Source organism: Heterocephalus glaber, unplaced genomic scaffold (genome assembly GCF_053883595.1).
Source record: "Heterocephalus glaber isolate CG9 unplaced genomic scaffold, H.glaber_assembly_v1.0 deba00001472, whole genome shotgun sequence".
Taxonomy (NCBI): Eukaryota; Metazoa; Chordata; class Mammalia; order Rodentia; family Bathyergidae; genus Heterocephalus; species Heterocephalus glaber.
In genome coordinates this window covers 30,310,703-30,321,401 of record NW_028258315.1, presented here as the reverse complement: position 1 = coordinate 30,321,401, position 10,699 = coordinate 30,310,703, and the positions used below count along the sequence as shown (strand labels likewise).

At 42.5% G+C, this 10,699-nt stretch overlaps 1 protein-coding gene across 4 annotated transcripts in view; it reads left to right on the top strand.

The window, feature by feature from the left end:
* Nucleotides 1-4,519: 4,519 nt before the first annotated feature.
* Nucleotides 4,520-10,699, top strand: part of B3galnt2 (beta-1,3-N-acetylgalactosaminyltransferase 2) — a 75,584-nt gene continuing 69,404 nt past the window's right edge. For all 4 annotated transcript variants that reach the window (XM_021266386.2, XM_021266387.2, XM_021266389.2 and 1 more), the window contains exon 1: nucleotides 4,520-4,869. In XM_021266386.2, coding sequence (XP_021122045.1) covers nucleotides 4,758-4,869 — 112 coding nt within the window. In that variant the 5' untranslated portion in view covers nucleotides 4,520-4,757. The remainder of the gene's footprint in view (nucleotides 4,870-10,699) is intronic.

Genomic DNA, 10,699 nt, shown 5'->3' with positions numbered 1-10,699 from the left:
GATCAAATCTAAATTCCTTAGCACATTATATATGAACTAGCCTCTGCTTTCCAGTCACCTCACCATCCCCTCTTTTCATTTGCACTGAGGTTGTGCCAAGTTGCTTATATTTCCCGAACAGCCATGCTCTCACTATCTCAGGTTTTGTGGGGTAGGTTTGTTTGCTTTTGCTTAGGGTGCTCTTGAGTGTCCTTTGTCCTTTGATTCAAGCCCCAGCCCTGTGTTTTCTTAGGAGAGCCTCCTCTGGGAAGCCTCATACTGCTCTAACACCTTATTGCATTCCTTTTTCCAATCACATTGAACCCCAGTTAGGATGACCAACCACCCCAGTTTGACTCTCCCTAATTCTAATTCTTTGTTAGCTTGTCTCCCTCTTAAACTATGGGTACCTTGATGGTACAGACTTTATATCATTGCTAGATTTTAAAGATTTAATTATACATACTGTCTCCTACAATCTTTACTTAACTTAGTCTTGAGTTTACCAGGGGATAGTAGACATCAGGTAAGTGGAAGATTTTCTGGTCCTATCAATAGGTAATATAGGTTTGTTAAGGCTTATCTGTAGATATCTTCCCAAACCCTTATAGGTAGGCTTTTGAAAGTGATTGGATCATGAATGTGATACTTGATAATGGGAGGCTGATATTGGATTAGTCCATCGATTAATTTAGCATAGTTCTGGGTATAGATGATGATGGATTTATTGAAGAGGGAAGACCGACCGTGGGTGTGGGTGGCACCAACAAACAGGCTTGTGGCTGGGTAGAATAAAAGGGGAAAGAAGAAAGAAGTCTCAATGCTTCCTGCCTGTCATGCCATGAACTGTTTTTCCTCTGCCATGCCACCTGTCTTGGAGCCAGCCAACTACAGACTGAAACCTCTACACGGTTGAACTAAAATAACCCTTTTCTCCTTTAACTGGTGAGTATCAGGTGTTTTGTCCCAGCAAAAACATTACTAGGACAAGGTTGCTCTCACTGTCATGTATTTGAAGGATGCTAAAAAAAAAAGTTATTTAAAAATATTTTGGATATACACCTGTCAGAGTGCCAAAGGAAGGAGCAACCCTTTGGTTAGTTTAGACATTGGCATGGTTTTGTTTATTCCTATCTTTAGTGTTCATTAGTGTTCCAAATGGCACATGAGAGGCCTCTTGGACACAGGCTTTATGAGAAAAGTTTGAATTTATTGTCTGGATGCAGACAGGGCTGAGATTCTGAATGATTCTAGCAGCTAGCTGGGAGAGAAACTAAGTTTTTGTAGGTTCTGAGAAAGGGGCTATAATCCTAAGGAATCTGGAGTGGAATGTTTATGATTGAGGGTCCAAAGATGGTCAGTGCAGGTGTTCATGTAATACTGGAAACTCCAGCACCATCTTGTCCCAAATTTTCTTCATGGCCATTTATTCTGTTTGTCAAAGATAGCATGGCTCTATCCTGTTGTTTTCTGCAGCAGGTTTGCTGCAGTCTCATTTAGGCCAGGCATTATAATTAGAACTTTGAAAATGTTTAAATATCATTTAAAACTGAATTTTACCCCATGTCAGTCCCATACTCACAATTCCCCTACCCTGCTCTACTTTTATGTTTTCCATTACACTTACCTTCTAACAAGATAGGGCTTTGTTTCATTCATTCACATATATAAAGTACTACAAAAATGCCTGGCATATAGTAGATGCTGGGTAAGTATTTGTTAATGGATCTGATAAAATTAGGAATGATTTTTTTTTGGGGGGGGTGTCATTTTTTTTTTCTTTTGAAGTGCTGTTCAGACCAGGGCCTCACGGATGCTAAGCAAGTGCTCTACCACTGAGCTTCACTCTCAACCCTTTAAAAAAAATTCTTTGAGACAGGGTCTTGCTAAATTGTCCGGGGTGGCCTTGAGCTTGCAATCCTCCTGCCTCAGACTCCCAAGTAGCTGGGACTGCAGATATATACCACCATGCTCAGTTCATTTTAATATCTACTCACAAAAGGAAAATGTTTAGATATCAAAAGGCTCTTACTACCTTTCTTTAGGATAGAAGTAGTATACTGTGACAATCCATTATTACTCTTTTGACAGTTTCTTTGAATGCAGAAAGAATTCAGTGTAGTTTCCAAACAAAGAGAAATTTTTTTTTTTTGGTACCAGGGATCAAACTCAGGACCTTGTGCTTTCGAGGCAGGCAGCAGAACCACTGAGCTAAATCACGGCCCCAAAGAGAAAATTTTAACAAGAAATTTGTAGACATTAAGTACTCTTCTGCCTTATGGCGATGTATATACAATGACCAGGGAAGAGGCATGCAGATCTTGGTAACATCTGCCCAAAAGCCACAATGATCAATCTTTTAATTTCATGTTTCCCACACACAAAAAAAGTGTTCCTTCCTGTCTTCAGGACCCTTTGAGAATATGTAGGGACCCTATGGACTTCAAACTTGAGAAACAGTACTGTCTTCTCATATTTGAGCCTCCAAGGTGGCTCCTATTGATCCTTGCCTCCTGGTATTTACTCCACAGTGAATGCGGGCTGCTCTGTGTGACCAACAGACTAACATAGACATGACAGAGTGCTTCTTAAGGCTTCATGAGTATCTGCCTGTAAGCTAGCCATCTAGGATGTGGATTCTCCAGCCCATCAAATCTTCAGACCACTGCAGCCTCAGCTGCCATCTGCTTGCAACTTTTTTTTTTTTTTTTGGTATTGAACTCAGGTCCTTGAGTTTGCACAGCAGGTGGCAAAACCACTGAGCTAAATCCCCGGTCCCTACCTGCAACTTTATAAATGAGAGACTTCAAAACAAAACTTAGCTCCCAAGAATTCCATAAAGAGGTAGATAAAAAATGATTGTTGTTGTTTTAAGAGTTTGGATTTCCAACACATAACGTACATAATGGATTCATTTTAAAGGAAAAAATATTTCTGGCTTGAAATGAGTTAACTTATCTTTATTATTTTAGTTAAGTACAAACAACAGTATAAACTCCTTATGCTTATATACAACCAAACCAAATATATTTTAAAATTAAAAACAGTACAACAAACATTACAAAACACTCAATAAGTTAACTTTAACAGAGGACTGCTTTGCTTACACTAAAAAATGCCACTGACAACTGGGTACTGTTGGACTCTCCAGTCACATTCCAGTGTTTGAGGTGGATGCTCTGGGAACCCACACTTCCCACCCCACAGGGTCGCAGTATTACAGACAGCTAAGTTAGATAGAAATATTATAGGCAGACAGGGCTGGGCCCTCAAAGTTGGTGCAGATGAGAAAAACACATTACAACTGTGCCCAGTGGCACATTTGTTGAAAGCCAGGCCTCAAGATATAGATGGAATGACTATACCTATATGCTTCTCCAAGGAATAACCAATAATGGTTGATATTTTAAATAGGCATCAGTTACCCTGGGTGGGGGACCAAGACCTCCCGATCCATCCCTCCCAGGAAAGGTCCTTGTCCTTTCCATGTACACTTGCTAGGTGTCTTGCTTCCCCATTGGATCAATATTACCTAAGCAACTAATCTTATTGGTTGACCACAGTTTTGCCCCACCTGGTGCTCACCTAGTGATTTTTGCTCTACAAAACTCTGAGAACTGGGCTTGTGGGCAACCCACTTTCTGGGTCTCCTTCTGTCCCTCTCAGGGAGAAGCTGTCTAGTCCCCAATAAATATTTCCTACTCTTAACCTCCTTTGTTCCTAAAATTCATTCTTCGATTTTAAAGAATGTGAACTCGGTGTATCAGACATTTAGCAGGTTGGGTGTTATATTTCCCTTATATAATTTGGAGGTCCTTGTATCATTCTTATATCAACAGCACCTTCTTTCCCCCTAATTTGTGGGAACTTTTCTGAATCGACCCGCAGTCCGGGTCATTCTCATCCCTGCCCCCAGATTCCCCACTGCGCGGCAGTCCAAGCCCCAGACACTCGCTCTCCACGCGGTACCCGCGCAGCCGTCTTCCGCGTCCCTGGAGAACCTAACCGGGCACAGCACCCGCCCACCCCGCGCCAAGCCGGCGTCAGCGGGGAGAAAGCGATGTTGGGCACGCACGAGCTCTGCGTCGCTTTGAAGGGGAGCCCCCCTGGTGTCCATCACCTAGCCTCAGGGCCACTTCCCCTCCACGCGCCGCAGAGCCTTTCTCTACCGCCAGGGTACAGGGTGCGCGGAGGAGTGCGCATGCACCGTCTAGCCTTGGCCTCGGGGGCAGTGGTGCTCGGATGCGTGCGCAAGCTCCCTGTGTGCAATGCCTCTCTCAACCGCCGGGGGCAGTGGCGGGCGGAGGCGGGCGCATGCTCCGTCAGCGCCTCGCGCTCCGCCTCTGCTGCGTGACGGGGCGCGCGTGGACTTCTGGGAGTTGTGGTTTTTGTGACTCGGGATCCCGGGCGCGCCCCCTGCCTGGGCCCAGCGCGGGACTCCAGCTCCCGCCGGTCGGCGGGCACCGGCGGGGACACGAGCTGCGGGGAGGAGCGAGAGGCGGGGAGGAAAAGATGGGCGGAGCAGCGGGCAGGACACGCGCGGGAGGCGGGGCCTCGGCCGCTAAGCCGCCGCCGCCCGCGGTCGGAGGAACCTGAGGCGCGGACTGGAGTGGAGCGGGCCGGACGCCGCTGGGCGCAGGGCGGGGGCGCCGGAGTGATCGCGCGGGCGCCGGTGACGCCCGTCGGGATCGGCTCTAGCGAGCCCCCTCGGTCTCGGCCAGGACGCGGGCGAGCCCGGCGCGCCGCGGGGGCGCGAGGTGGAACCGGCAGGGCGGCCAATGCGAAACTGGCTGGTCCTGCTGTGCCCGTGTGTGCTTGGGGCCGCGCTGCACCTCTGGCTGCGGCTGCGCTCCCCGCCGCCCGCCCGCTCCTCTGGGGCCGGCCCGGCAGGTGAGGTCCGGGCGGAGGTGGGACGAGAGGCGGGTCCCGACCTGGAGAGCCCCGCGGGATACTGGGCGGGCACGGCAGTCCCGCAGCAGCAGAACAAACGGCTCTTTTCATCCCACGTCGGGCAAGCTCGGGGGCGCGTCTGTCCCCCGGGACAGTTCTGCAGCCGCGGAGCTGTGCGGGCCGCTGCTCCAAGTTGTGGATCTTGGAAGTCTCCTTGCCCAGGGTAGTGTTGGTGCTTCTGCGACAAAGGTGCCGAGTTTGCCTTTAAGGAGTAACTTTACTGAGAGCGTACCCTGTATTTTGTGTTGGTTGTGGTGTAAGCTGAGTAAGTAAATCTGGACGTGAAATAGGGCACAGCTGTGAGTGGAGTTCCTGAGAGTTTTGATCACGTAGCCTGCTAATGAAGTAGATGTGGAAATTCCTATTTGCTCTAAAACATAATCTCGTGGGAATGGAATCTTTGTTCTTTTCGCCTAATAGAATAGTCTGCCCACTGTAGCTTCCCAGTGGGTTTTGTCGACGGGTTCCGCCACCGTTAGGCTCCCGTTTTTCTTGTCTTCTTTTTTAAGTACTTAGCTGACATATAAAGAGACCTAGAAAACCGTTTTTCAAATGAGGTAATACTCATGTTTTTAAAACTGCATTGGGATTTTTTTTTTCTTGACATCGCTCCCCAAAACAGCTGTTTTTTTATCCAAAAGTTGGGTATTTGCAGTTCCTTAGATGGCTCAGAGCTTTTACTTACAAAGTATTTAGCAGTCCTCAAAACTATCTCATATGAGATTATATTGGAGTTATTTTAGTAACAACTTCTTTTATTAGGCAAACCACCAGCTCTTTGTAAAGGTTACTCGTGTGACCTGAATAGAATTAAACACTATTTAAGTGATTTCGTGAAAATACAGTACTACAGTCCATTTACCCTGTTAAATGGTTGAAGTTTTCTTTTTTATGCTTTTATTAACAGGGCTGACCAAAGTGCCATAAATATGATGCTTGATAACATCTGCTGGGATTGTGTTTTATAGGTTGCTTTTTTAAAAATATGAATCCTGAAATCTACTTGCAGAACATCCTTAGAATATTTATGACTTTAACAGTCTTTTAAGGTTCAGTAAAACACAAAAAGCCCGCATTCAAGCTTAAATCCTTGTTGACCTGCCAGGCAATTTCTTAGTTTAAAACACGTTTTTCCTCTCTCTTTAGTGTTCCAGTTAGAACAGGCTGGATTAAAGAAACATGGGGGAGAAGAACAATACTGCTTATAAAAATTAACTTTGACGTTGAATGATACTCCATCTGATCAGATAATAAATAGGATATTTTAATTAAATCTAACAGACTCATTTTCTTTTTTCCCCTTTTGGCACTTTCAAAACTAAAAATAGAAGCATTTTGATTGTGAACTTTCCCACGGTTTCTTTTCCCATTGTGCTCTCATATTTAAAATATTTTGAGCCTAAGCAGAAAGAAAATCCCAAGATTTTGCTAAGTATTCTTCCCAGATTACAATTATTAAAATTTAGTTTTGTTCTGTCTCCATCATTACTCTTAAAGCAGTATTTTTTTTTTTTTTTTTGAAAAGGTGACTTACCTTCTTGAATGTTAAAAAAAAAAAAAAAAAAACAAACAGGGCCAGGGATTTAGCTCAGTGGTTTCACCGCCTGCTGCACAAGCTCAAGGACCTGAGTTCGATCCCTGGTACCAAAAAACAACAGCAACAACAAAAAAAACAAAGCCCTCTGGCTGGCAGTGAGTGCAGCAGACGTTTGAGAGCTTTCTCTGGCAAGCTCCTGATGTAGGTGTGGAGTTACAGCAGTGCTGCACTGTAATGAACCTGCCCTCATGCAGTGTCAGGAAGTAATTACAAATGTCATGGGATAGTCATAGTATGGGGAATAAAAATAAAGCAGTGTGAGAGGATAAAGAATGATGGGCTGCTATTTTAAACAGATTGATCAGGGAAGACCACTTTGTAGAGGTGACAGTTGAGCAAGGAATTGAGTGAGTCACTTGATTACCAGGATGGGTAGCTTTACTAATTTGGTGGTTTGCCTTAGCCAGCTGAAACCAGTCTGGGCGAGCAACTGGTGAGGCCAAAGCTGCCTCCTGTGGAATCCAGCCCACCTGCAGGAACCATTAGAAAAATAGAGGCGATAACCATTTGCCCTAGGGAATTTAGAGGCTATTTTAATCTCCACGTACTGGTTTTGGTAATACCTTAGCAGGGATTATTTAATGGTTAATTGTTTAAAAAGTAATCCCTCCAAAAGGCGCTTCTTTGTAGATTATTTGGGGAGAAATCAAATAAAAAGGAAAGGAGCTTATGCACTCAAATACTTGGGAGTGGTAGGTGTTGCAGTGGGTGTCTTGTCCCTGCTTTCAGGTCTGTTAATAGGAGACAGGCAAAGGGTGTATAGGTCAAAAACAAATTGAGCTTGCTTTGCAATTTTGCCTGGAGCTGGTTCTTCCAAAATTATCCCTGTGTGCTAATTGTATCTCTGTGCTTCAGTTTCCTTGCTTATTAAACGATTCTGTACAGTTAAGATTCAATAAAACACTTAGAATAGTGCTTAATTTGTAGTAAGCACGCCATGAATTTTACAGAGAAGTGGTAGTAGGGTGGTGGCTGATGGCTGTGCCATTGTGTTTTGGGAGGTATCTGGAGTTGGCAAGGGCACACATAGTGGTGTAATGGTGACTGTCCTTTACATTAGATCTTTGATAGACCTATGCGTTTTTCTCATTTTGAAAATTTCTGCCTATTTCTAATTGACGTCATTCAAGAGCATGCAGATGAGTGAAATTTTGTCTGATTTTTTTTTTTTAAGACTCCTTGGGGTTATTTTGAACAGTCACCTTAGCTTTAATGTACTTTAGGATGTCTTCTCTCAGTGCAGAGCCTAGCAGGTTGCCAGACTCACAGGATATATTACATATTAAAGAAAAGAAATGTTCATTGCCCTGTGGAGCTTGCTAGGGTTGTGAGTTATTCCTGACCTTATGAAGATCTTCCTTGCTGTTCTCTGCAGTCTAGCACAGTGAACATAGGAGATGCTTGGCAATTTGAATGAATTGAGACTAAAATTGTTCTTCCAGACTATCTTTGAAAGCCTGTCCAGATGATACCTATTTAGGGAAAATTATTATATTTAAAAGACGTTATTGGTGTATAATACTCATTTTTTTCATGCATGTAACTGTTCAGCTTGATGTATTTTCACAAACTGAATTACCCCCCCCCTCCCCCAAACTAAAGCTCAGTGGTGCCGCCACCTGCCTCGCAAGCACAAGGTCCCAAGTTCTATCCCTGGTACCAAAAAAAAAACAACAAAAAACTAAATAGTGCTCACTTTTAAAAAGAAAACTACTAACACCCCAGAAACTTCCTTCCTGTTCTGTCCCACCCCTGCCAAATGGTAACCACTATCCTAATCTGTAACTGCAGAGCTTTGATTGCTTTTGTACTTTAAATGGAACCATACAAATATGTACCTACTTCTTATAGCTTGCATATCCTAATATGATGAAAAATAATTTTTAATGATATGTTGGCAACATAATTTTATTGTCTGCCTGCTACTCACAGATACCACATAGTCTGTTTAGCCAGTTCCTCCTCTATTCATTTATATGGCTTGCAGTCTTTCACTATTGGTAATCGATGCTGTGATGAACAGAGATTTTTGAGTGTGTCAATGACTATTTCTTTAGAATAAGTTTTTAGACACAGAATTGCTGGACAAATGTTCTACCATTATAAGGTTTTGGCTGTATATTTCCAGTGTGCCCTACCATTGCTGGTGATGGAGCAAGTAATCATTTTCTTAAAATCATGGTCAGCGTCTCCTTCAGATACCCATTATTTGATTCTTATTTAAGAAGACATCTGTCCATTTCAGTGTAAGAGATAACTGGTGTCTTACTGTTGTAATTCAAAAAAGGAAAACTAGTTAAGTTGAAAATATTTTTCATAGACTGCTGATGATTTGCTACCATTTGTGAACTGTCTCTTATGTCCTTTTGTCTTATGTTCACTTTGTAGCCCCCACCCCACCCCATATCCAGACACCAAAATCAAACTAGCTACCCTGAAGTTGTAGCATGTAACAGGATGTTAAGGGTGTGCAGCCAAATTGGTTAAGGGGGCTAGGAACTTAGGCAGCATTGTAACACATTTATAAAGCGTCCCCCTTGGTTTTACACTTTGTAACACATACTCAGGAGTCTATTGGACTGGTTTGCATTAATGATGTGTGGGGCAAGAAAGACCTGTTTTTCTGAAGTCTGACTTCACTGTATCTAAACGTAGATTTTTCTCTAAAAGGCCAAAGTAGGCCCTGTACTTCTCTGCAGGAAAAAGAAATGCATGTAAAGCCAAGCAGTTGAACGGAAGCGGTTTAGACAGGGATTGAAGAAACAGGATGGACAGTGGCAGAGAGGTGGAATAAGATAAAAAAGTAGTTTACATCCATAATCCATAAGATTTTCCAGTGCCACATGGTTACTGTTGAATGTATTTTCTTATTTTTAGAAAAGTCTTGTTTGGCAGTAATGTGGAAAAGTGAGGAAGAAACCAGTTAAGGTATCCTTGTGTTGGTCCAGGTGAAAGATTAACAGTCCAGACTGAAGCAGCAGCTAGAATTAATCCTGAAGGAGGGATACAGTGGAGAAATTTTTCATAGAGATTTTGAGTCATCAAAAGGTTGAATTACATCCCATGTAATCTCTTTGTAAAAGACTGATTAGCCATCAAAAATAAGGTAGTACCTGTTTGGCATTCAAAGAGATACTTCAATTATTTTGAAAATTTGCTTTTGTATAGCAACCTTGTTTTCTGATGATATCAGATAAATGAAGCATTTAGGTTAAGTGAGATTTTTGCCCTTTCACAGCTTTTAATCTTTTGAGAAGACATTTTGAAACAAGTAAAATAGAGCATCTAAAGACTTCTGTATATGTTCTTTGGTTAAGAAACTGAGGCACATGGGATTCGAATAACTTCTTAATGAAGAAATGTGGCATGCTGGCTTGGAAATCAGTGTCATAACTGGCTAGTGACTGCTTTGCCTGCCTCCTGTTACTAGAATGTATTTACTGTTTCTCTTTGAAGGGGAATGAGGTGGATATACCATTGTCAGTTTTACATCAGCATTTTGGTTATCCTCCAGATTCATGCATTTAGAGTTAGTTCCAGCACTAGGTACATTTTTAGATGTTAGATACCTGAGAAAAAATGTGTCTGGGCCATGAATTTAAAAACAAATTAATGTGCTAACCAGTGTCTTCAGTAATCTGATTATCACTAATTGCCTAATCAAATTAGTGTTATAGATAAAAAGATCAAAATTTAAACTCAGCAAAACTGCACTAAGTTATGTATAGCTGCAGAATAGAATAGTAATAAAGAATGGAGTTAGATTGCTTCAGATTAAATTTTAGCCAAGCTATTTACTAGTTATTTGACTTAGATCAAGTTGCTGATTTCTCTGTCTTTTCCTCATGTGATCAACTAAGTACCTACCTGATAGGGTTGTGGACATTAATTAGTTGTTATTCTATATGTAATCCTTACCACATTTCACATGTTCCAGGAACATAATCTATTGACAAACAAGTTTAATCCATGAAAATTTGGATTTATGTTAAACATAAATTCTGTATTTATAGAATTTATTTTAATGCAAGATTCATGGTACAGCAAAATAACAAGTACCTCTGTTCCACTTAAGATTGAAATACTTACCCAGGTGTGTTGGCACATCCCTATAATTCCAGAGTTCTGGAAGGCTGAGACAGAAGGATCTCAAATTCAAGCCTAGCCTTAGCA